Here is a 27,864-nt window from a genome sequence, read left to right as displayed (position 1 = left end):
AAAAAAAAACAAGTTGAACAGAGAAAACTAAAATAACTAATAATTCAATGCAAGATGTAGGCATGTACTCATAACAAACAACCATAAACAAGGAACCGTGACCTCCTGAAAGGAGAAAGCAAAAATCGAGTAACTGACCCTAACAAGATGGTAATTTGTGAGCTCTTAGATCAAGAATTTAAAATAGCAGCTTTAAGGCAACTTAGTGATCCCTAAGATAATAAGAGAAGTATTTCAGAAATTTATCAGAGAAATTTAACAGAAAGACTGAAATAATTTTTAAAAAGCCAATAGCAATCTTAAAATAATAGTTAATATGACTATTATTATTTCTATTAACTAGAAAAGGCAAGAATCAGTGAGCTCAAAGATCAGCTATTTGAAAATATATAATCAGAGGGGGGGGGGGAAGGAACAAAGACCACTCACAAGATACAGAAGATTGCCTCAAAAGACCAAATCTAAGAATTACTGGTATTCTAGAGGGAGATGAGCAAGAGCAAGGGATAGAAAGCCTATTCAAAGAAATAATAACAGAAAACTTTCCAAAACTTGAGAAAGATAAAAATACCCAGGCACAGAAAGTTCTTGGAACACCAAACAGATTCAACTCAAATAAGACTATTTCAAGGCATTTAATAATCAAACTCTCAAAGGTCAAGAACAAAGAGAAGATCCTAAAAGCAAAGAGAGATAAAAAGCAAATAACATATAAAGGAGCTCCAATTCCTCTGTCAATAGACTTCTCAAGGGAAAGTCCACATGCCAGGAGGGAGTATAATGACAAAGTGCACAAAGAAAGAAAAAAAGTCCTGCAACCTGAGAATACTGTACCCAGCAAAAGTGTCATTCAAATTTGAAGGAGAAATAGTCTTTCACAGATAAAAAGAAGCTAAGAAAATTCATCACCACTAGACCCATCTTGCAAGAAATGCTAAAGGGAGTTCTTTAGTCTGAAAGAAAAAAAACACTAACCCCCCCTCAATAAAATTTTTCCAGGTATAAAATTCACTGGTAAAATTAAGTATATAGACAAACTCAGAATACTGTCTTATTGTCTGTGTGGTGTGTCATCCACATATCTAGAACAAAGCCCTGGGACAAATCAAAAACAATAATACCTGCTGCAACCTATTAAGAGATAGGTAATTTTAAGATATGTAAACTGAGACAAGTATTCTATTCTTTTGTTTTCTAAGATAAGTTTTACTTCCTTAAAATAACATGTTATATTGGCAAAATGTTTTTGGTTAGCCTCATGATAGCCACAGTGTAAACGCCTATAATAGATTCACTAAAAATAAAAAGCAACAAATTAAAACACACTACTAGAGCTATTCACTTAACAACAAAGCAAAGACAGTAAGGGAAAAAAAAAAAGGAGACAAGTCATGGAACAACTACAAAACAAGCAACAAAATGTCAGTAGATGGTCTTAATTCTCCAATTAAAAAGCAAATGATAGCTGAATGGATAAAGAAACAAAACCCAATTATATGTTGCATGTTGCCTTTAAGAAACCCACTCTCACCAGGTGCAGTGGCTCACGCCTATAATCCCAGCACTTGGGAGGCCGAGGTGGATGGATTGCCTGAGCTCACAGGTTTGAGACCAGCCTGAGCCAGAGTTAAGACCCCTGTCTCTAAAAAACAGCTGGGCATCATGGCGAGTGCCTATAGTCCCAGCTACTTGGGAGACTGAGGCAAGAGGATTACTTGAACCCATGAGTTTGAGGTTGCTGAGAGCTAAGATGCCATGGCACTCTACCAAGGGTGACCAAGTGAGCTTCTGTCTCAAAAAAAGAAACGCACTCTACCTATAGACTGCAAGTGAAACAGTGGAAAAAGATATTCCATGCCACTAGAAATCAGAAAAGATCAGGAGTAGCTACACTTACATCAAATAAAATAGTCTACAAATTAAAGACTATATAAAAAGACAAGAAAGGTCACAATATAATGATAAAGAGGTCAATTTAGCAAGCGAATGGAACAATTTTAAATATATATGTACTCAACACTAGAGCTCCCAAATATATAAACATTAATAGACCTAAATGGAGAGACAGACTACAAGACAAAAATAGTAGGCAACTCCAACACCTAACTCTCAGTAATAGACAAAACATCCAGAAAGAAAATCAACAAAAAACCAACCAGTTAAACCACACACTAGATCTAATAGGCCTGATAGTGACAGAACATTTCACTCAATTGCTGCCAAATACATATTCATGAGCATGCAGAATATTTTTCAGTACAGACAATATAACTCAAAGTAAATCTGTACAAATCCAAAAAAACAAGCAACAAAATTCTTAATTCTCCAAATTAAAAGGCAAATGATAGCTGAATGGATAAAGAAACAAACCTATTAAGAGATAGGTAATACAAAACAGAGAAAAATTTAAGGTCCTTCCTTTAAATCCTGGAAGAAGACAAAGATGTTCCCTTTCACTAATATACTGAAAAGAAAAGAGGGGAGGCGAGGGGAGAAGAGGTGAGAACATCCAAATTGGAAAGGAAGAAATTAGTCTTATTCACAGATGACATGATCTTCTATCTCCAAAAAAAAAACTAAAATACTCCACCAAAACCCTGTAAGAACTGATACAATTCAGTAAAGTTACAAGATATAAAAATGACATACAAAAATCGGAAGCATTTATATATGCCAACAGCAAACAATCTGAAAAAGATATTGAGAAAGCAATCCTCTTTATAATAGCTATAAAAAGTATAAAAGACCTAGGAATTATCCCAACCAAAGTAGTCAAAAAATCTATATAAGGAAACTTATAAAAAAGAGGACACCAAAAAGTGGAAATGTATTCCATGTTCATGGATTGGAATAATATTGTTAAATGACAATACTACCCAAAGCAATTTAGAGATTCAATGCAATCCCCATTAAAAGACCAATGACATTCAACTGGGCATGGTGGCTCATGACTGTAATCCCAGTACTATGGGAAGATGAGGTGGGAGGACTGCTTGAGGCCAGAAGTTTGAGACCAGGCTAAGAACGAGTGAGACCTCATCTCTATGCCCTCCTCCCCAATAAAAGAAAAGGAAAGAAAAAAGAAAAAGAAGCTGAGCCTAGAGTCCTAGGCACTTGAGAGACTGAGGCAAGAGGATCCCTCGAGCCCAGGAGTTATAAGTTGTAGTGAACTATGATGACACCACTGCACTCTAGCAGGGGAGACAAGGCAGGGCTCTGTCTCAAAAACAAAAAACCAATGACATTCTTCACTGAAATAGAAAAAAAATCCTTAAATTTACATGTAACCACAAAAAACCCTGACTAGCTAGAAGCATCACATTACCTGACTTCAGAATTTATTACAAAGCTATGAAGTAATTAGCAAAATAGCATGGTACTGGCATAAAAACAGACACATGGACCTATGAAACAGAATAGAGAACCCAGATATAAATCCACACATTTACAACTAACTCATCTTCGATGAAAGTACCAAATAAGAACTTACAATAGGGAAAGGACAGGTTTTTCAATAAATGGGGCGGGGGGAGGAAATGGATAACTACATGCAGAAGAGTGAAACTGCACCATCTATCTCACACCACACACAAAAATCAAATCAACATGGATTAAAGACTTGAATCTAAGACCTGAAACTATGAACTACTAGAAGAAAATATTGGAGAAGTGCTGTAAGATGTTGGTCTGGGCAAAGATTTCTTCTGTTAAGACCCTGAAAGCACAGTCAACCAAATCAAAAATAGACAACTGGGATCACGTCATGCTAAAAGCTCCTGCACTGCAAAAAAAACATTCAACAACTGAACAGGCAACTCAGAATGGGAAAAAAAAATTGTGAACTACCTACCCATCAGACAGGGATTAATAACTAGAATAGATAGGACCTCAAATAACTTAATGGCAAAAATAATCAATTTTAAAAATAGGTGGAAGATCTGAACATTTTCTCAAAAGACATACAAATCGGCAACATATGATGTTTCTTAACATCACTAACCAGAGAAACACAAATCAAAACCACAATGTGATTTCACTTCACCTCAGTTAAAATGGCTTGTATTAAAAAGACAGGCAATAAAAGAAGCTGGTAAGGATGTGAAGAAAAGGGAATCGTCATACATACTGGCAGAAATGTAAAATAGTACAGCCACTATGGAGAACTGGGTAAGAGTCCTTAAAAAACTAAAGAGAGAACTTCCATATGAGCCAGCAATTCCATTACTGGGTACATATCTAAAAGAAAGCAAATTAATATATCAAAGCTATATATCTGCACATACATGTTCACTGCAGCACAATTCACAACAGCCAAAATATGGAGTCAATCTAAGCACTTACGGACAAAGAAAATGTGGTACATAAAATGTATCCAGAAAATACATAATGGAATATTATTCAGCCATAAAGAAAGATGAAATCCTCTCATTTGCAGCAAAATGTGTGGAATTATAAACCACAATGTTAAGTGAAATAAGCCAACCATGGAAAGACAAAAACTGCATGTTCTCTCTCATATATAAGAGCTAAAAAAAAAAAAAGTGGATCCATGAAAATGGAGGATAGAGTGGTAGCTACCACAGGCCAGGAAGGGGAGAGCAGACCAGGAAAGAAGAGAGGGAAGAGGAGGAGAGGGAAGAGGAGGAGAGGGTAAATATATTCATTACCACTGATATGTACACTTAAAAAAGGGAAAAATGAATCCTAGTGGCTGAGGTGGATATATTGCCCTGAGCTCAGGAGTTCGAGATCAGCCTGAGCAAGAGCGAGACCCCCTGTCTCTACTAAAAATAAAAAATTAAAATTAAAAAAATAGCCAGGCATTAGTACTCTAGCAGGGGTGACAAAGCAAGGCTTGCATGTCTGTGGTCCCTGTCACTTGAGAGGCTGAGGCAAGAGGATCACATGAACCCCAGAGCTTGAGGTTGCTGTGAGCTATAACACCATAGCACTCTACTCTACCCAGGGCAACAGAGTGAGACCCTGTCTCAAAAAAAAAAAAAAGAGAGAGAAAGGTAAAATTATATATGTACAGTTTACCTTCATAAAAAATTTAAAGAACAACAATGCTTGTCGGAATTTTAAATGACAAAGAAAAGTCATTGTGAATAACATTAAATAGAAAATGACTAACAATTTAAAATATTAAGAATATCTCAGCCGTGTAAGCAACATACAGAAAAAAGCTAGAAATATACCAAAATGGTGGTAATGATTTAAATCTAGAAGGCCGAATTATGAATTTTTTCTATATTCTCACGAACAGGTTAAACATCCCTACTCAAAAAATTTAAAATCCAAATGCTCCAAAACTTTTTATTGCCAACATGGTGCCACAAGCAGAAAATTCCACATCTGACTTTGTATAATGGGCTTTAGTCAAAACACAAAACTTTGTTTCAAGCACAAAACTGTTAAAAAATACTATATAAAACTACCCTCAGGCTATGCATACAGATATATATGAATAATATATGAATATTATATTTAGATTTGGGCCCCATCCCCTAGATGTCTCACTATGCATATGCAAATATCCCCACATCTGAAAAAATATCCAATATCTATAACACTCTGGTTTCAAACATTTCAGATAAGGGATAATTAACCTGTACTTCCAATTTATGAACTGATATTTATTTGCATAACAACCAAAGTAAAAGGTAAGCTTGTAAATAATAACCTGGAGAATGAAAGAATTTCTCATATGCTCAGGTAAATTATCCAGCATTTCTGTGTAGCAGCGCATTAAACTCAACAGCCAAAAGTTTCCTGAAGTGGAGTCTTCCTCTGCAGTGTAAGTGAAGGGGTCCACCATGTAAATGACAACAGCTGGAGGATAGGCTTGGCTGTCTGCAGAGTCAGGCTCCGTGGGAATTCCTATTCTCTCCCTCTCTGTAACACTGAAGATGCACAAAGTAAATATAAATTATACACACACACACAAAAATTGTGCTCAATTCCAGCACACTGATTTCCTAGACAATGATTACAAATCAAACGTAACAATAGTATGTATCATATTACCAAAATCAAGGCAAACCAAGCCACATAGCACTGAGAATAGATGGAAAATGGCAATATCCTCCACTAAAATGGGAGATTTCTTCTTCAATTCCCCTTTCTTTTCTGTGTTTATATACTATACACACAGCTATTTCATAGGAAGATAATAGGTGTAATGATAAGAAGTTTGGAAGTTATAAGTCATAAATTTCTTAACACTGAAGTTTTAGATTGACAGTTATCACTTTCTTTTGAGAAGCAGAGAAATAGAAACTTTTATTGGATTTAGGCAATCAAGAGGCTGAAAGACAGCAGAGTGCAGGAGAGCAGGGAAGGGGCCCTTACTGAAGTCACTCATCTCCATCAGTTAGTAACGTACCTTTCTTGTCCATCTTGTGAGGGCTGAGAAGAACTCTGCCCAGGCTCAGTGTCTCCACCACAGCCTAGGCTCCCTTGTGTTCTATCCGCAGAACTGCCCCCACTGCTGGGGTTCTGCCCTCCAACACTACCACTGAATCCTGAAGAAGAGGTAGTGCTTATCTGACTAATGCTGGGAGCAGAGGCAGACGATGAGACCGGTGGCACAGAGGAACCAGATGCAGAGCTACTTGCTGCAGGATTTGTAGAACTACCATTAGAGGTGGGATTAAAAGCACTGCCAGCTGGGGGCGCTGCTGATCCTGAATTTGGAGCTAAAGGCCCAGCATTTCCAGGCGTAGCTTGTCCCTGTGTTGCTGGTGGTGTGGTCTGGTATTTAGGTGGTATCAAGAGGCTGCTATCGAGCTGCAGAGTGGCTAAATAAGGTGCTGAAAGAGTACATGCAGAGAGGTGATTTTAGTGACATTCTGCGGCATCAGACAGAATCAGCAATTTAGAATGGTCATTTGTTAAAAATAATAATAATTATTATTATGATTTCAGGCTGCCATACTCTAATTATGACACTCCAAATATTATTTCCATAATTATGCTTATATTTTCGGCAAATATGGAAATCCACATGGAGCAACTTATAAATTCTACACAAGAGACTTATTTGAAAAGAGAAAATGAATCACTTGCAATTTTTTCCTTTCAGGACTGATTCCATATGCCTTCAATGAAAAATGCAAAGTCATATATGCCAGAGCAATCATAGTACATTATACTTCTATGTGTATACGCCTTCATAAGATTCTCTCAAAAACAATGGGTTAAAAATCAAGCAGTTAGGACCAAGCCAGGCTGCTATGTTTTTAAAATGTGGAATAAATTCAGCATGACATCTTTAGGCACAAAGAATATATGTCCACATAAAAATTTGTATTTAACTACTAGAACACAAAAACTGGATCTAACTAAATAAAGTAATGAAATGCTAACATTACTTGAGACAAAAGAAATATAATGTATCCATAATGGTGGGGTGGAAGAAATTTCCAATTTTATTTTTCAAATTTTACTTTGCTAAATAAATTCCTTTTTACCTAGGTGATGGCGGCAAACTTGCGCATAAAGTTTGAGTCTGGAATGATTGTCATTCTCCTCGCCGCTCCAAGGCTGGTTAAACCACTCACTCACAAGCTCATCCGTCAGCTTCTGTGCCACGGTTTTTCCCACGCGCATGATGCCATCGCGTAGCACTTTGCAGATGGGCTTGTGCTGCCCAAGCCTACACATCTGATACCACAAACAAGATCATGATTTACAACAGGAGCCATTCCTTCATTTAGTACCTATGGTTAGCAAGGCAGATTCTTTACTATAAAGCATTCCCCTTTTTCTCTTAGGGCTTTATCATATGTGATCAAAACAACATTGTAAGCTACCCTTTCTAGTAATCATAATGTACCCTGAAATTGCTATCTGTCTCTCCAAAACCTATACTAGGTCCTCTGAAGAAAAATAAATGATTCCTCACTCGTGCCAATTTCTCCTGCACAAGGGGGGATTGTTGAACACTACCTGATGGCTAATGGGCAAATAACGAACTGACCAGATTCCTGCCACTAAGGCTGACTGAGACACATGTCCACTAAAACCTCTTAAGTAATCCCTACTCATAATGTTTTCCCATAGGATAACATTAAAATTTTATAGGCCATCTGTTAAGATGTTACAGATATTTGAAGATCACCAAGACCAGGCTGAAGCAGTGAGTATGCTGACCATGTTTTTAAAGTAAATAGTTGTTTCAGGACAATGAGATCTTGCTATTAATCTCTAAAACACTGAAAGAGTGCTTACAGCAGAGAATTTAACTGCAAAAAGGAAACTACCTGTTTACCAGTAGGATAACCCAGAATATTACCCGTTACTAGAGTTGATGAAGTGAAGGTTTACTAAGCCCCCACGCAATTCTCTTCTGGTACACTCTTGAGGAGATAAGATTTACTGCTGTGAGCAACTCTAGTAAAATCATTAAGAGAAAAAAGGACTGCGCCTTCTAAAAAGATCTGGCAATGCTTTTATGTTTTATAACTTATGTTAAAGGTTTCATTCAAGAGAACAGCTAAGCTTTGAAATTGCTTAGATAATTTACTATGTTAGGTTTACAATGATTTAATAGTAGTATGCATCCATGGACCAGCTTTGCTCAGAAATAAAATGTATCCAAGGACTCCCTTCAACAGCTTAACTGATCCATTACACCATGTTTGCATCTCCTCATTTCTTTTACTATTCCATGCTTATTCACAAATTTATAGATAGTGAGTGTGCCATTCTGGAAGATTCTTGAAATTCAGTTTGAGATCTTATTTGAAAAAACACTTTCATAATGCTTATGATGTACCTGTCACAGTTCTAAACACTTTATAAATATTATTTTGCCAAATATAAAGACATTAGAAGTATTAGGTACAAAGAACGTAGACTATATGCACTTCGGCAGGAAAAAAATGTGGCATTCTTCAAAGACAGACATGATTCCAATTTTTCAAAAGCAATAAAAATTTGTATATTAAAGACCTAAAATTACCTACCTGTTTTTACATAATACAGATATTACATTTTTAATCTGTATCAAAATTTCAATATTACAATGAACATAGTATTAAGCACAACCAGGACAATTCACTAAACCTATCTTTTCACTCAGAAATTTTTAAGCTAAACTGTTATACACTGCTTTCAGGAACCACCTGCCCATCCCTCTACCCAATAAATAAAAAGAGCAGATGTGCTGTTTTTGTAAAGCTCATCTTCTACATAGCCAACACTTTCCTCTGGTGAGCAATAATCTTAAACACTGAACACTCAAATAAGGAAAAGATAGCTGATGGGAATTTAAGATGTATGGTAAGGATGGGAAAGGAAAGTCTTCAAAATCTAATAAAATACAAAGCCAAGATTAAAAAAGCAATATAATTCTAGAAAAACTTGCCAATTCTCTTCTTCATCCTCCAACTATTTGCAAATTTTCTTTAAGATCTACTTGGAAGATATTTCCTCTTTTAAATTTAGTCATAACTAGAAACAATCAGAAGATTCATGGCTTAAAAAATGATTTTCATGATAACTTTCTCACCTCATACACAGCACTCAAGTCCCTGAAGAAAGTTTTGGCTCCTTCGAGCAAGGCCTCATTTTCTGGACACACCACAATATAGGCAACATCACGGTGGCCCCCATATGGGTCCAACAACAGCCTCTCCCAAAATGGCAAGGAGAATGGTGAGATGGTGAGGAAGTCCTTGTCATAGCCTACCAGCAGAGTGGGGATGGGCAACGGCTCAGGAGATTCTTCTGAACCTAAAACAACATTGTAGTTTAGAAAGCTGTTTAAGAATCTGTTTCTCACAACTTGGACAATTGAGAAGTTCCTGGTGCATTGGTTTTAATTCTGGTATCTGAAATGTCATTGTATGGTGACATGATAAAAAGTATTTTTCAAATCTAATTAAATGTCCCCTGATTAAGACTCTTATTAAATGAGTCACAACTTACTTAGAAAGGTTAAATAAGATCACAGGGCAGGTTAGACAAGTCAAAATGCACTTTCCAAGCAGTACTACATTTCCTTCAAGATAAGATCATGATCCTGACTACAATGTAGACAGAATAAGCCCAGAAATAAATCCAGATGAAAAATGCAATGAGAATTGGGAAAATGTAGAGAATAAACATACTTTGGGGGGATTATTTTCCTCATTGACCTGGATATGTCAAGGGTATTTAGAAAACTTAACTCCAAATGTAACTTAAAGAAAACAAAGAGATTATAAAATTTCAAGGTCACAGAAAAAAAAAAAAAGATTTCCTTTTGTCAGTGAAGCAAGGATTTGCCAAAACTAAAGCTGCTCTTCACTGAAAAGCATTGAAGTGAGAAGGAATTCAAACAGAGCAAAGACTCTACCATAGGTTCCCCGTCCTGCCATTTTATGGAACTGCTGCCAGGTGAGTGGTCCCTGCACATGCTGGATATTCTCCCAGGTCCGGCCCGTGCGCTTCTTTTGGATGGCATCTTGGAGAAAGGGTTGCAGGGACAACAGCATACGCACCACATCCTGGGAGGAGAGCATGCTGATGTCCAGTACTGGAAGAGAAGTGAGAAGGAACAGAAAGGATGAAGAGAAATTAAGCACTCTTCTCTTTCTTGTCATCATTTTGGGTCTCAATTATAGTCCATGACAAAGATGTTATCAGCCATAGCAGATTCTAAAATATGTGATCCAGGAATCAAGAAGAAAGATATTCTTCTAAATTAGAGAAAATAATTCATGATAATTTATAATTAAAAATAATAAAAAGAGGGTGGTACCTGTGGCTCAAAGGAGTAGGGCGCTGGCCCCATATGCCAGAGGTGGCGGGTTCAAACCCAGCCCCGGACAAAAATAATAAAAAGAGGGTGGTACCTGTGGCTCAAAGGAGTAGGGCGCTGGCCCCATATGCCAGAGGTGGTGGGTTCAAACCCAGCCCCGGACAAAAATAATAATAATAAAGAAGAAGAAGAAGAAGAAGAGAAATGGGATAATTTTTTTTTCCCCCAGTTTTTGGCCAGGGCTGAGTTTGAACTCACCATATCCGGCATATGGGGCCAGTGCCCTACTCCTTTGAGCCACAGGTGCTGCCCTAGAAATGGGATATTTTACGTAAAAAAGTTTAAGTGAAGATGTGTTTAAAAGTGAAAAAGTGGATAGGCTTGATTTTTTTTAATCATGCCAAGTGTTTCCAAGGTTTTTCATAAGGAAAGAGAGCTACAAAAGCTTCTTAATTATTATTACTTTTATTTACAAATATCAATGTTTTGATTATATGACGACTAGGGAAAAAAACTTAAATAAAAGCTTTAAAAAACTTTGTAAATGCTCTTTTTGTATGTGTGTGTTTAATTGCCTAAGACAATTAATTTTTTTAATTATGTAAATGTTCTTAATGTAAAATATTTTCCCAAAATACACAATGCATAGAGAAAAAGACAATCTTCAACATAGCCAGAGGCACATGGGAACATGAAAGAAGCAGCTACAAGGCCTAAAGTCATCTGTATAGAGAAGGGACAGGGGTTCACAATTTAAGAAACTTTCCTTCTGTTAGCAGTCACTCTGTTTTTCTTTACTATAAGAAAAACAAAAAGCACCTTAGCCTGTGCTTTGTTTTTCTTATAGTAAGAAAAGTTAAGTCCTTCTTATATCCAAGGCACTATCAAAAGTGGGAATTTGAAAGCCCCCTTAACTCTGCATGTACACATGCATGTTTTTTCCCCAGGATGAAGGGTCCATAATGCTCATCAGATTCTCAAAAATGTCTGTGGAAAGAGCTAATTAAACTCAACATGACGTACTATGGATTTGCAAAGCTGGGCTCCTGAAAACCTTGCCTTACTCTTACTCATCTAGCTGATGAGGAAAGGGGCATAGATAGAAAGATTTATCTATCAACTAAATCTCAAACAGAAGGTACTTAAGGGTTTTTCATACATTTACAGATGTGTCCCTAAATCAAGAAAACACAGGATGCAAACTGGTGGTTCACACAGTATTTTGTTAAACTTTGGAATGGATTACTCCTGGAAATTTCATACACAAATCTGGATTTCTAGCTTTTCTTGAAAAACTGGGAGACCTGATGAGCCTAGGGCCGAGACTCCTATCCCTGAACAGCCACTATCTGCTGGAGCTGAAGAGCAGCTGTTCTCTCAGGCACTTCATGGCCCCTGCACTGCTGTCTGCCTAAGACTTAAGCAGTGTCAACCACTATTTTTCTTCAAGCCTGTGCTTTGTTCTTTTTACAGCAAAGAAAAAAAGTTAAGTACTTCTTATATCCAAGGGACTATCAAAAGTGGGAATGACAGACCAAGAAAGAGACCCACAGATTTGAGAAAATCAAGAGCAAGCCTGTTTCTTGTGTACCCTATTCCTGTGCATGCAAAGTAGAGAGTGTGTTTTGAATGGATATAATTAAGGCACTGCTTTTTGCAAATCTCTGTCTCTCACCTCATTCATTTATATTACATATATGCAATACTTTTAAGCATCTTAAAATTTGCAACCCAGACCTCTTCTGGAATAACATGTGCTATTCTTCATACTGAAAGATGACCTCACTAATCCATGCACAAAGACTGCTTTTCTGCCTAGAAAAGCAGTGATCTAGCAAGCTGATCATCCACATTTCTTTAAGGGAAAGGCTACATTTTCTTTACTTCAGAAATCTACTCAGTAGACATGAATTAAAGGGCCTGCTAAATATAAGATGCTTTGCTTGAATTTACAGTTATAAAAATGAGTATAACCTTTAATGCTTCCTTAGGAGTCTCTACCTCCACGAAACTTTCCTTGCTTGGCCTACTCAGAAATACCCATCACTCCTTACTCCACAGATAAGAGTACTTTTGAATGTACTTTTATTATTTCAAATTTCAAATTGCATTTAAGAGGCTTATCTAACCTCCTCCCCTTTAAGTCTGAGAGTTGTTCAGAAGCAGGTCCCACACTTCACCCACAAAACCCCTCTAGTCTGGCCTCTGTTCCCACCACTCCACAGAAACAGCTCTCACTGTGGTCTGAAGACATATTCAATCCTTAAGACCCTCAGCTGCACTTTTATGCTTGTTGACCACATTCTCTGTCTTAAAACAATGTTATGCTCAGCTTCCAAATACGTGTCCTCTCTGGCTCTTCCTCATTAGGCTCTCCAGAGGCTCACACTTCTCTCCCTGGCCTTTACTGGTTGTGATTGGTTCAGTGAGCCTTTACTGGATCAGTGAAAGCTCTGTCCTATCCCAGGCCCTCTTCTCATTCATTCTATACTTTCCTCATCCTTCTCCAATTCCTCAGGCACCTTATCTGTGCCCACTGACTGGAGTCATCATCTACATGCCAACTACTCCATGCCCAAGTGTCTATGTGGCATCTCTACCTGGATATCTTAGAAGAGATCTTTAAAACTTTCAAATATCCAAACCTCGACTGATAAACTTTCTGGTTTCTTCCAGTCTGCCTGTCTTAGAATACCACCACCACCTATCCAGATATAAATACGGAATTCTTCCTTAACATCTCACTCTCTCTTATCCCCCAAATTCAAGCCATTATCAAACCCACAATAATACTTCCTTCATATTTTTTGAATGTCTCCACTTCTCCATCTTCTTTTCTAAGACCCTAAGGCAAGTGACTATTTCTTATTTGGTCTTTCTCAATAATTTACTAGACTTTCCAAATCCATTCCTGCCATTTTATAATCCACACCCCCTCATACAGCCAGAGTACATTCACTATTTTTCTTTTTTAACTATACAAACCTGATGCAATCAATGCCTCTTCTTAGACTCCTTCAATGACTGTCATTGTTCTTTGGATGAGGACTCAACTTCCATAATGCCTCCAAAGGCTCACTGTAATCTGTCCCTGCTGGCTTCTAACTATCTTTCAGTTCCTTGAAGTCTCAAACTCCATATAACGAAGGACTTTCACACTTGTCGCACCTTCTGTGCCTTGCTCCCTATCCTCCTCCTTCAGTTAATTTGTACTTACCATTGAGATCTCAGAGCATATTACTATTTCTTTCAAGGTGTCTTCCTTGATCCCCAGTGGCCCCCTCCACCTCTCATGCTTTCTTTCATCACTTTTAAAATAATAGTTTATAATAATATGCTTATTTGTATAAACATTTGGTTAATATTCATTTCCAGAACAGATTACAAAGTCCATAAGGGCAGATACCTTGCCTCTCAAGTCACCTTTTAATCCCTTGTGATGTATCATAGTGTACACAGTGAACGAATAAGAAAAGGGAAGAGCAAGTTGCCTGGCAGTCTTAGACCCCAATTCCAAAAATGTTTGTCAACTGGAATTTTTAATAAAAGAAAAGAGCCAGTGATATACTCCATTTACTACAATGCAAAATAAGAGATGAAACCCACTGGGGAACCAGAGGAATAAAAGACTGCAAATGGTCAGAAGTCTTCATGGAAGAGATACTATGGAAATGTGGAAGAATGGGTAGATTTCAACATGTGCAAGGGTATACAAATTATCAATCTATATAATCTTAACAACTGTGATATTTAGCACCCAGAGGTTTCCAATACAGGCTGGCTATTTATGAATACAATAGGAAACTTTCAGAAAACAATTACTCATTCCTAAAGGTATTTCAATATAAAACAATCTTTTAGTCCTTAAATCCAAGATGAAGTACAATTCTAACTTTAGTTCTTTTTTTAAAGATAAAATTTTTTGTTAAATAACAAAGTAAAGAGAACTTTTAAGTTATAACCACACCAACATACTTTTCAAAGTGAAAGTGTATTCAGGGAAACCTACCATTGCTATGAGGCCAAGAGTGCACAGTGGCACTTCTCACCAGAGCTTCATCTACTTTTCCACCTGTGGGGTTATCCACATATTGCCGCCCTTGCTCCAGTGCATTAAAGCATTCTGTCCAGTAATCATTATTATCTGCTTGCACCCGGTCATAACTCCAGCTTACACAGGGAAGAGTCTGGCGATTGTTAGAAGAAATGTAGTCCAAGAAACTCAGAGAAGCAAAAGGCTGTGTATGTTGATTCTGGAGGAGGAGGAGAAGGCTTATGGGTGGCTCCTGGGATTTTTTGGCTCCCTCCACCTGAGGAAGGAGGGTGGTCTGACACATCAATAAGCGCCTCTCAGCAGCCTGACCAATATCAGAATTCTTCCCAAAAATATCCAACTCATCTTCAAGGAAGAGTCCCGAATTGTAGCCAAGTTTGCGGTTCATGATCGCACTAAACCCACAGGTACAGCGGTATTGGTCCTCATTGGAAGAATCAGGGATATAAAGCCCGACATCTGCCCCTTTAATGTTCATGTTGCAGGCACAGATGCAACAACTGTCAAAATTTCTGTCTTTAAAAATATTCATCACAGAATCTGAGAGAATCAGGGTGAAATAGAGACTGTGAGCTTCAGGAATTGGCTGCATGGTGGCAGGCTCCACAGAGTTGAGGGGCCGCGTAGTAGAGGGGGTAGAGGCTGGTGACCCCTGATCAGTGCTGTCATATTTAACAGACCCTTGACCACTGGCAGTGCCCCCACCTCTAGGAGTTCTTGGGGTCCTGGGGGTTCGTGGTGTGGGGACAGAGAAGCGAGGGGTCGCTGGAGATGGTAGGACTCCTGCCCCACTGTTGCTGGCTGGGGCTGCACTATTTAACGTCACAGGTGTGTTCATCTGCGGTGTGTTCAGATAGTCTGGATCTGCTAGGCTCCCAACACTAGGCACATTACTGCAAAAAGAACAAGGCACCAAGTAAGGAAAGGCAGCATGTCAGAAATGCCAGAGTAGACACACACTCACCCCAACTGCATACTGCACGTTTTTCATCATTTGTGTGTGCTATCCATTTGGTATATTCACTTTTCTCTTTAAAGAGAGAGAGAGAGAGAGAGAGAGAGAGAGAGAAAAGGATACAAAGTCATCAGTGAAGTGTGTAAGGAAGAAGCAAGGCATGAAGAATAATTCAAGAAAGCACTTTTCCTTCTACTTATTTCACATTTAAGAAATCCCTATCTTAAACTTTTGAGAAAAATTTTCCAATTTTTACGGGAAAACAAATTGCTGTATTTGGCTGGTATAATTTTGAAAAGCTATAACTACTAAATGGAACTTCAATATATGGGTTCAGTGCTAAATTAGCTAGAGGACCATAGGATGAAATTTCCATCTAATTTGCAATTATATTTTGTCATTTTTTTAAATTGAAAGTCTGCCAATGTTCTTGTTCTCTGCGGCTATAATCTATATATAATACTGAAGTAGTTATAATCAAATACACATGAAAATTTAACATTTTTTTCTAATTTTCAAAATGCAGCCCTATCTAGGCTAGCATTTTATAGTAATGAGTGATTGTGAGGGAATTCTATTTTAGGTAACCTATTTGCCAGTACTATATTACAAGTCACAGAAATATTACACATGTTGCTAAGAGACCTTAGTATTAATGAGGTTGTTACACAGACATACACATATTGTATCATAGGTTCCAGCTTCTAACATATTTCCATGGAACACAGATACTTTGGTAGGTACTTTTAGTTCATATTTTATTTTTCAATATGCTATGTATTACATATATTTTAATTATCTTAGTTTCCCAAAACTGATTGGGCTGTGTCATCTATTTTCTCACAATCAGTGACTGCTTTATGGAAGTGCCAAACAAAACCAAAGTCTGCAATTTTCTGTTTTATTATTGTAAAACTTTTTTTTTTCTGAGACAGAGTCTCGCACCATGCCCTAGGTATAATGCTATGGTATCATAGCTCACATAATCTCAAACCCCTGGCAGGATTAACTGATCCTCTTGCCTCACCCTCCTGAGTAGCTTGGACTACAGGTGCCTGCCATGACACCTAGCTACGATTTTTCTATTTTTAGTAGAGAAAAAACTCTTGCTCAAGCTGGTCTTGAACTCCTGACCTCAAGGGATCCACTACCTTGGCCTCCCAGGGTCCTAGAATTACAGGTGTGAGCCACCATCCCTGGCTGTAAAATATTTTCTTGATACACAAGAGGCATTCCATATCTGTGGATTCCTTATTTGCAAATTCAACTATATACAGATCAAAAATATTTGGGACAAAATTAAAAAATAACAATATAGTTCTAAAAAATACAAATAAAAATATAGCATAACAATAAATTATGTAGCATTTATATTATATTAGGTGTTATAAGTAATCTAGAGATGATTTATAGAGATGATATAAAGTACACAAGAGATGTGTAGGTTATACGCAAATACTATGCATTTTACATAAGGGACTTGAGTATCCTTGAATTCGTTTTCCAATCCCCCAAGGATCAAGGATACTGAGGGACCACTGTACACTGTTAGATAATACATATAAAACAGCACATGAGCTCATTCTTTCTGCTAGAAAGTATCAAAAGAATGGAGATTTTTAAAATTCTTAATATTCTTCTATATACATCAATACTATACTTAAAGTAATGTTCCACCAATAATCTATGAATTTGTTCACTTACCACATGAAAGAAAGATGTCATAAAGAAATATCTCTTCAAATAATTCTCTTGTCATTTTTAAATAGCTATCTTAAAACTACCAGCCCTCAAATCCAAATCAGGCACTATTAAGAAATTTGAAATCTGAGATACTGTGATATCTCTGAATACAGATAAAAAATGACCCAGAAAACCTGACTGCCAATCATTTGTTCTCTTAGAGACCAAAATAATAACTGCTTAATAATGATCTTTACTCAAACTGGACACCTTACACATTTTCCTATTCAATAAAACCCTAAATTTATTATACAGTTCAAATCAGAAAAGGAACTATTACTACTAACTAAAAACCTAAATAACTAAATTGCTCCCTTGGTTGTAAGAGTGGTTTACCTTGCAATAGTAACCTGATTCTTTTCTCCCATTCAATAAACTAAGGAGCTAAGCTGGATATTCAAAAGTGAAAAAGAGAAAGAAAAGTTGCTCTGGAGCAAGTACAGCAGACAAAAGCATGTTACTGCAGGGGTGCTGTGCAGAACAAAGGGGTTTCCAGGAAGATGGGGGTTGGAGATCACAACAGGAAGATTACATGCAGTCTAGAACCCGCTGTCCAATAAATAAGCTAACCACTAGCTTCATGTGTTAAATTTAAATTAATTGAAGTAGAACTAAAATTTCAATCTGAATCTCACTGGCCACACTTCAAGTGGTCAACAGCTACAACATAAGGCTACTGGCGCCATAATGATATAAAACCTTACCCCACCACAGAAAGTTTTATTAATAGTGCCAGTCTAGAGTACAAAGAATCTTTGAAATGGCAAATGATGGCTGTAATAGACCTAAACAATGATCTAAATTATTTAAGCCAACATATTGCAAAAGGTTGCATATAACCTTTTTGGAGAACCTGTGTGTATGAAAGAGATGAAACTGTCCAGTGAGTTCCTGAAGCTCCTGCATCATTTCTTTGCAACTGTGCTGATCGCCTAATCCCTTGTGTACCAGGGTGTTCTAGCCATGCTGTACTGGTATCTAATTAAGTAAGCTAGAGTACAAGAGCAGGCACAGCAGCAGCAAACAAGCCAGGCACGTGGGAATGCTTCTCAGCACACTCTTTTTATATTGCTGGTATGTTGTTATTTCCATAACAATTAGTTGTTGATGCCTTACAAAAGTACTGTGTGGAAGGCCAGGCAAGATTATTCCCTTTCAAAGAAGGGAAGACTCAGGTAAAACGGTCATTTAAGGCCATACACAGACTTTACTTATTTATTCATTGCCCAATCTACCCTAAACATCTACTTTTCCTCCCTTCAAATTATAGCACCATTTTGTTGCTCCTTTCCTATTTGACATATAGTTAGCAACAGAGAAATTATCTTACCACTACCACACCAACAGCTTTATTAACTCTAATCAAGTGTTTTGATTCTATGGTAAACATTGATTTGACATTGAATGGACATGAACCCCATGGTTCACTATACAAATAACCTTAATTTTTCCAAGCACAGATGGGATTATGTCTCAACCCATCATTAGTTGAAAATACCATTAAGTCAAAAATGCATTCAATATGCATAATATAATGAACATCATAGCTTAACCTAACCTAGCTTAAGGGTGTTTAGAACACTAACATTAGCCTACATTAGGCAAAATCATCTAACACAAAGCTTATTTTATAATAAAGTGCTGACTATCGCATAGAATTTATTAAAACTTATACTGAAGTCAAAAGAGAATGGATGAATGAGTAAAGTACCACTTCTACTAAATGCTTATCACTTTCGTATCATCACAAAGTCAAAAAATCCTAAGTAGACCTATCATAAGTCAGGGACTATCTGTATATAAAATTTCATTTTAGAAAATAAGTATTGCATTTTAGGCACAAATAATGTGCACAAAACCACAAATGGCCAACAAAGGAAAGTTTCAAGTGATATGCTACTTTTAATAAGTGTTTAGTGAAGATAAAAGTTACATCAACTAATGCAAGTAAATGACACAGCCCCATACATACTTGTAGCCATCTCTAATGAAAGTGGCTGCAGGGGGCATGGGCAGTTGTTCAATTTTAGGAGGAATTGCCCACGAAGGCCGAAACAGACAGGCATCAGGTATCTTCAGAGGTAGGAGGCAATGGCTCGGCAACATCTTCAGTGGAGCAAACATGGAGGATCCCACAAAAGGTTGAAAAGTTGGAACTTTATGTACATATGAAAAGTCCTGCAACAACAAAGTGGGGCACATGTTACTGCTGGCAAACTATTTAGGACATGCCACAGCTGCACAGTGCTATCATTCAACAGTTCTCTTATTCAAAATCAGTGGGAAAATGCTAATGCCAACATTTTAAATTAATCAAGGACACTAAAATTACTGTGCTAACGGGTGTGCCTCATCCTCCAGCACAAGGAATTATCAGAAACTTATGGATACATGGCACATAGATAATATTTTAGAGAAGATGTATAAGAATACACTTGGAAATGACCCTGCCCTGGGAAAGTTAATATATTAAAAATTACCTTTATTTCCTCTGGCTTGGGACTTCCTAATCCATCTTCTACTTCCATTTTGAATTCTGTGAGTTGCGTTGAAACCATACTGACCATGGGGCTCTCCATCATGCCTAATGCTGTCACTGTCTCTGAACTGATACCATCTTTATAATTCATCACAGGAGAAAATGCAGGATGCTGTTCCAAAGATGGAGGAGTTGGGAACATCCTTTGCAAGTCTGCAACTGCTAAAAATTAAAAATAATAAATTTCTTTAGTCCTACTCCATAGCCAGGCACCCTATTTCACACCAAAAATAATGCTAATTAAATGGTCGCATCAGGTTCGGCGCCCACTGCTCAGTTGTTAAGGCACTGGCCACATGCACCACGGCTGGTAGGTTCAAATCCAGCCAGGGCCTGCTAAACAACAATGATAATAATAACAAAAAAATAGCTGGGCGTTGTGGTGCGTGCCTGTAATCCCAGCAACTCTGGAGGCTGAGGCAAGAGAATCACTTAAGCTCAAGAGTTTGAAGTTGTTGTGAGCTGTGACGCCATGGCACTGTACCAAGAGCCACACAGTGAGACTCTGTCTCAAATAAATAAATAAATAAATAAAGAGTCATATCAGTTACACAACAGGATATTAATAACGGAAGCCTCTAAGGAGGCCATCAGCAGAAAACTATCCTTTTCTGGAAACTTACCACTACCTTCTTGGTACTTTATGGTTTGGCTTCACATTAATTAAGTGAACAAAGTCTATATAACATAAATTATACTTTCAACAACTGATCCCCCTGAAAAATCGAAGGATATGAGAGAGGAAATTAAACAGAAACTGAAACCAATTAAGTAGCATAACCACTTTATTAAAAGTTCTGTTTACAGGTTTGGCTCTTTAAGGCATTGATTCGTAAGGGAAGGAACGTATGTAAAGAAATGCAGGTTGTTATAGTAAAATCTGGCCACTAGAGGGTATCCTATGCAGAAAATTTATTAACAAGTTTGGAGCCACAAGTTTAAACCAGTTATTTGGAATCATATTTTATGCCCAAATTTCTTATCCTGTTACTCTTTCTAGCAACTTCAATATTTAAACACATAAAAAGTAACCACTGAATAGAGACTTGAAACTCTATCTCCAAATCCAAATTTAATATAGACCCACTACCCTGGGCTACAGTCTAAGGTAGAGCTGTGTAAAGATGGGGCATGGGGTGGGTGCACAGTTCTGCTGTGGTTGGGCTTCTTCCTCTCTCAGGGCCTTAGCTGCTGCATGTAACAGGGAAGTCTGGACTCAATGTGTGAGTCTCAGCAGACGTGCCTGCTCTTCTTTGTGGGATGAGGGGAAAGCATCCAACTACCTCAGTATATGGAAAGAGAAAAAAGGTGAAAACCCTCTAGATTAGATAATCTTCACCATGTTCCCAACAATTACAGAATCCTAAATCATTTATTACCCTCTCTTGACCTCAGGTGCTTTCTGTAAAATAAGGAGAGGGAGAAGTCAGTTAGCAGGGTTTCTGATCCCAACATTCACTTCCATTAAAGATGGTCCATCTCTATTCATTTTTTATAACAGGATTCTGTCTAAGATTACATTAGACAAAATAGTACCTGCTGCTAAGATTAAAGAAAAAAAAATAAAGCATATAAACCTAAAACCACCTAGATGATCTTCCAGGCACCTTCTTGCTTTCAGGATATTCTACTCTTAAGGAACTTCACAATTTACAGATTTAGGAATATAAGCCAAGCCAAAGAAGGAACTACCAGAAAAACATTTGAGACTCAATATAACTTATAAATTCTGAGATGGAAAAAAAAATAGGTCTTCAAATGTAGCAGCAAAAAGATCAATAATTTTTACTTAAAACAAAGCTGAGGTCTTTAATATAGAGTTAGATTACACTTGAAATACACCCATCACCTATAATCTTGAGTCTCTATGCCTCTTTCCAAGCCAAAGAGTAGCTACGATAAAATTTTAACCTAAGGTTAATTTGTAAGTACAATGTTTTAAAATATAATTAATTCTGCTTCATATAATCTTCAAAGTCACACTGCCATACAATCTTAATCACCAGTGTAGATCTTTATAGTAGATCTTACATCTTATAATAGATCCATATAATCTTAATCACCAGTGTAGATCTTTATAATATCTTTATATAAAAATTGTATAAATTCTCTTAAGTTAAAATGATGAGCTTAAACATACTCTTTTACTTACAAGTATATATGATACAAGATTTTACCTCATAAATGGCTGTGCTAGTATTTCTTCTTCTTTTTTTTTTAAAGACAAGGTCTCACTCTGTTGCCCTGGCTACAGTGCAGTATGTGATCATAGGTCACTATAACTTTCAAATCCTGATCTCAAAGCGATCCCCCCACCTTAACCTCTTGAGTAGCTGGGACTTACAGGTACATGTCACCACACTTGGCTAATTTTTCATTTATTTTTTGTAGAGATGGGGTCCTGTTATGTTGCTGAGGCTGATCTCAAACTCCTGAGCTCAAGTGATCCTCCCACTTTACCTTCCCCAAATGCTGGCATTGCAGACATGAGCCAATAAACCTACCCAGTACTACCGGTTTTAAAATTTTCCTCTAGAAAATAAAGCATTTCCACCCACTTAGGGCTGTCTGACTCCTTTCATGTTTCCTAACAGTCATGTATCTCAGTTTTCAAAGCCTGAGCCATCCTGTTAATTTTTATCAAAGGTCAAACAGAGCACCAAAACCAAAATAAAACAATGCATAGATAAAACTGCACCTGCCAGAGGGATTCAGATATTGTCAGATATTCTCATGGAAGACTCTTAACCTCTCTATCTTCAATTTCTTCTGTAAAATGGGAAAAATAACTACTTCGTATTTTTGTGCATGATAAATGAGACAATTTACACACAGAAGTAAATATTTTGTCATGTAAATATAAAGATTCACTAAATGATTCAACACAAATTAGTCCTCTCTTTCAAATCTGGTTTAGTAAGAAAACGATGAAACCTGTTCTCAAGTTACAGGGAATTTCTGAAAAGAGATGAGTCTAAAGAAGTTTTGATGTGATCAAAGGGAAATGGACTAAAGTGGGTAAGGCAGAAAGAGGACAGTGACCTAGAGAAACACTGTGGTCTTCCACAATAAAAACATGGTTTGCTTGTTCAACTTTCTTCCTAGAAAATGTCTATAGTGAGAGCAAGCACAGTTACCATAATAGACAACGGCAGGGATGAGAAATCTGTGGCCTTAAGGTCAGTGTGGCCTTGTAGATCCTCAAGTGCAGCCTTTTGACTGAATACAAATTTTACAGAACAGATCTTTTCATTGTTATTAGCACATTTTATTACTTGTATTTTTACTTTACTTTTTAAATGAATGTATTTAAAATACCAAAGAACGAAACAAGTTCCTCCCAGGTTGACAAGCATAATCAGAACATTAGTGAGCCATAAACTTGTGGCTGATATGCTCATGATTTACTTTTAACTTTGCCTAACTTACTGGCACCACTATCACACAAGGTTGGTTGGCAAATGTTTAGGGGGGGTCAAGTACAATAGTCTGTTACCAGCTCTTGACAACTGCACACTGTGTTTCTGTTTGAAGTGGAATTTGTGAACAGCTGCACAGCTAGAAAGTATTTTTTAATTCTCTCTGCTTAATCATCCCTTCATGTCAAAGAAGACCAAGAGAATGCCAAAGGAAGAAAACATATTTTTAATTATGATTAAGAATTGTGATATTATCTTGTTTCTGCTAAAGATAAGGTGATTTGCTTGCTTTGTGATACTACAATATCAACAGTAAAGAAATTCAGTGTTCAACAGTATTATAACACCCATAAGGATCACAAATATTTTAAATTAGAAATGAAAGGTTGTATCTGCAGAGATTAAAAGAAGAAAAGCAAAAGCAAAGATAATTCTTTCAAGCAGTAACAAGACCTGGAAATAATGCCACTGAAGCAACTTACAAAGTAGCTTATATACCAACTTATAAAGTACCTTATATACTTATAGGGTGAAAAGGAAAGCCATTCACTGATGCAGAAATTGTTATAAAGAATGAATTGTCAAAGATGTTGAATGCTTAAACCTTGATAATGTCTCAAAGTATAAACAACTATCTCCTTCAAGGAAAACCATACATTCATGAATTAGCTTTCAACTTAACAGAACTTCATGTAATGCTTCGAAAGGAAAATAAATATTATTCAACCACTTTAGATGAACCAATTGATACTACTGACTCAGTGCAGGTTTTATACTTCATTCACATAATAACAGAAGGTTTTCTTTGCTAGGAAGAGTTATTCACTTTGGGAATTCTTTTAAACAGAAAATCAGAAATAGATATCTTCAACAATTTTCAAAATAAATGTCATGAGATTGCACTGAATTTCATAAATTTAGAATGTGTGTATGATGGTGCACCTTCCGTAATAGGAAACCATGAAGGGTTTTTTGCACATATTAACAGATCCGGATGCTTTCATTTCTTTTCATTGTATCTTTCATCAGCAAAATCTTGTGCTGATGTACTGTTAACAATACTTATCACTTACTGTAAAATGTCACTTAAGATAGTAGCTTTAGCATAAGATTCATGCAAATGCAATAAGGCATCTTCAATTTCCTAATATGCTAAAGTTGAACGATGAGGGTGGCAAATTCAGGGTGTATTTGCCATGTCATTCTAAACTGTGGGTTGTAAACTGTGGGCTGGCTATCACAGGGACAGATATTAACCAAAATTTCATTTCTGTGAGAACAGATAAGTTAGTTAAACTTTATAAAGAACAGAATCAGCACTGTGAATTATTGAAAGATTCTACAGGAATGCAGTATTTCTAACTGGAATCACATCATATCTAAATGCAAGGTAAAATTGAGTCTATATACTGCAAAAAAAAAAAAAAAAAAAATCAAGCATTTCCAAAAAAGCTACCGTTTTTCACATTTCTTCTTAAAAGAAAATTTTGAATGAACATTTTCTCTAGTTAGTAAAGATTATTGATGAGAAGAATAATACACGTGGATCACTGGGAAAATAGGTGGCTGCTATAGACCTATTACTTGGAGAATACAATAGATTCACTGACTTTGAGAATCATGAAATCGCAGTCAACTTAGCATTTTAGCCTCACCTAGTTGGTATCGCCAAAGCAGCTAAAGAATCACAGATGGAATTGATTGAGCTCTTAGTGGATGTCATTTTAAAGTCATTGTTTAATGCTAAGAAAGATCCATTCAGAAATGTGGGAAAATGCAATAGAATACCCATGCCTGGAAAATGCTTTCTTGCTTTACAACCACTTATTGCTATGAATCTACATTCTCCTACCTAATCCAAATCAAGATGCCCTTCAGGTCACAAATGACTGGTACCCATCAAGGGGATCAGCTGAAACTACAGACCTGCACATGGTAATTAAATATTTAAATATTTTCCAACAAAAAGCAGACACAACAAAGTCACTAAGAGGTTAGATAACTTAAAAATTAACAAATAGTTTCACTTTTTGAAATTATTAAGCGCATAGTAGTTAGATTTTTATAAAAATAATGTACACTTTTAAGTTTATCTAATTCAAGTTTCTTGAATGTGGCCTTATCTGATACAGCTAAATTTTTTATTTTTTAGACACAGAGTCTCACTTTATCGCCCTGGGTAGAGTACTCTGATGTCATAGCTCACAGCAACCTCTAACTCCTGGACTTAGGCGATTCTCTCACCTCAGCCTCCTGAGCAGCTGAGGCTACAGGCGCCTGCCAGAATGCCTGGCCTTTTTTTTTGTTGTTGTAGTTTGGCTGAGGCCGGGTTCAAACCCGCTGCCCTTGGTATAACGGGGCTGGCACCATAGGCGCCACCCTGATTACAGCTAAATTGATGCAGGCTTCCAACATGAAAAGTCCCTACCCCTAGACAAAGGTGAGCAGTCTGGCTCTACTTACTTCTACCCCACTTGTTAAGATCTATTGCACTTCGCTGTAACCCATTTAGGACACAAACCACCCCCTACCCTGTACTGCCAGTATCCATGAACAGGCATGAAGCTCTCCCATAGAAGCAGTATCACTGATTTTTCAGTATTTTCCCCATTCTAGAGCACCTGGCAGAGTCCCTTTCCATTAGTAAGTGCTCTAGGAGAATAAACAAGGGAAGCCACCTCAAACCTCCAACCCTTTCATTTTGCCTCTTCAAAGACATCGTAGCTCAAATTGACATTCTTTCAAAGACAGAAATTTGCAACTGGTAAATAATAAAACCTAAGAAAAATTCTTCTGTTGTTATTTACTTTATTGTAACACAATACTACTTAACATAAACTTGATGCTAAAATAAACCTAGTTGTTACTATTTGCTGCTTTCATTATTAGATACACAGAACAATTATGAACCTGTGTTTTCCAACACCGTATACACTAGCTCCATGTGACGACTACTCAACATGGGGCTTGATCAAATGGAGGTGGGCTACATGTATAAATATACAGTAGATTCCAGAGCCTCATTTAAAAAAAAGAAAAGAAAAGAAAATATCTTGGAAACTTTTATACTGATTACGTGTAAAACTTGTAATATTTTAGACACATTAAATTAATACTGTAGTATTAGTTTCATGTTTCTCTTATTCTAACACAGCTATTAGAAAATTCAAAATTATATATGTTTCTCACCTTATACTTCTCTTAGACAGTGCTGTTTAGATATTAAATTTATAATACATCTGTCTTCCATCTCAACTGCCAAAAAAGCTACTGTGAAGATGAAGACATCTTGCCAGGCTATTTTCATCATCATTACTTGAGAGGAAACACTGTATGGATGTCCACACCCTAACACACATACACTCTGTCTCTCTTTCTCACACACAAATACGCATTTACAGACATACTTTGTGTACATTAGAAAGATCCTCTTGACTCTTGTATACCTAAATATTTGTAGTGCTAATATTTCTGATATATAGTTCAAATTCATTAGTTTTAGGACCTGTACTTTGTCATGCAATTTTGAGTAGCTTCTTTTTAAAACAAATTTTTTTCAGATAAAAATAAGAAAAAGGACAGAGCACATAATATGCTTTATTTGGCAATAACATTAACTGGCAGAATGTTGTGAGTAAATAACCTTGAGTGAGCTATCAGATATTTTAGCATTTTACATCACTGTATTACTTTGTGTCAAAAAGGGCAAAGAATTAACTGGTTCAACACAAGGGGGAAAAAGCCACTTATTTAACCTATTCCATATATATCTATTTTAATACTGTTTCTTTTAATCTGTAAAGTTCCATGTTTGTACACTTCTGCAGTGCAGCGCAATAAAAAAAGAAAAATGTTTAATTAAAAAAACTACTGCAACTGGCTATCATTATTCATTTTCATCCATGTCATGCTTGAGAAAGCTTTGCATATTTTAAAAATCTATGGATCCACTAAAGCTGTCAAAATCCAATCTCTGTATACTTTCTACTTCCACATTTGAGTAAATCAGCACTACATTTATAGGTTCATAAAACTTTTTGACTCATCCCTATGACATGGTGGTTTTTCCCCTCAATTTGTTCTCATTACTAACTGAAGTTAATGAGAAGGTCTTAAAGAATGATTTGCAATTGAATTATGTTTCTGTTTCAGAGTATCCACATAAGCTATCCTGACTTTTATGCGGTTTCTTAGGGCAAAGAATATACCAGAAAAAAGGTTTCTCTTTGCCAACATACATAATACAAGGAGTTGATTCCAAAAGGAACACAAAAACTTCAATATGAATCTTGAAAAGGACCCTTGAAAATAAATATTTAACATGGATGGAGCTGGAGAATGTTCTTCTGAGCAAAGTATCACAAGAATGGAGGAAAAAATATCCAATGTACACACCCCTATTATGAA

At 36.8% G+C, this 27,864-nt stretch overlaps 1 protein-coding gene across 3 annotated transcripts in view; it reads right to left on the bottom strand.

Moving 5' to 3' along the window:
• Positions 1-27,864, bottom strand: part of MED13L (mediator complex subunit 13 like) — a 303,234-nt gene that overhangs the window by 24,586 nt on the left and 250,784 nt on the right. For all 3 annotated transcript variants that reach the window (XM_023513279.1, XM_023513280.1, XM_012805266.2), the window contains 8 exons: positions 19,980-20,200; positions 19,472-19,677; positions 14,757-15,694; positions 10,343-10,522; positions 9,515-9,738; positions 7,473-7,665; positions 6,386-6,812; positions 5,684-5,903 (listed from right to left, as the gene is read on the bottom strand). In XM_023513279.1, the coding sequence (XP_023369047.1) occupies positions 5,684-5,903; positions 6,386-6,812; positions 7,473-7,665; positions 9,515-9,738; positions 10,343-10,522; positions 14,757-15,694; positions 19,472-19,677; positions 19,980-20,200 (2,609 nt within the window). The remainder of the gene's footprint in view (positions 1-5,683; positions 5,904-6,385; positions 6,813-7,472; positions 7,666-9,514; positions 9,739-10,342; positions 10,523-14,756; positions 15,695-19,471; positions 19,678-19,979; positions 20,201-27,864) is intronic.

Source organism: Otolemur garnettii, unplaced genomic scaffold (genome assembly GCF_000181295.1).
Source record: "Otolemur garnettii isolate 467f Iridium unplaced genomic scaffold, OtoGar3 scaffold00038, whole genome shotgun sequence".
Taxonomy (NCBI): domain Eukaryota; kingdom Metazoa; phylum Chordata; class Mammalia; order Primates; family Galagidae; genus Otolemur; species Otolemur garnettii.
The sequence above is the reverse complement of the archived record's forward strand: the minus strand, read 5'-3'. Positions and strand labels throughout refer to the sequence as shown.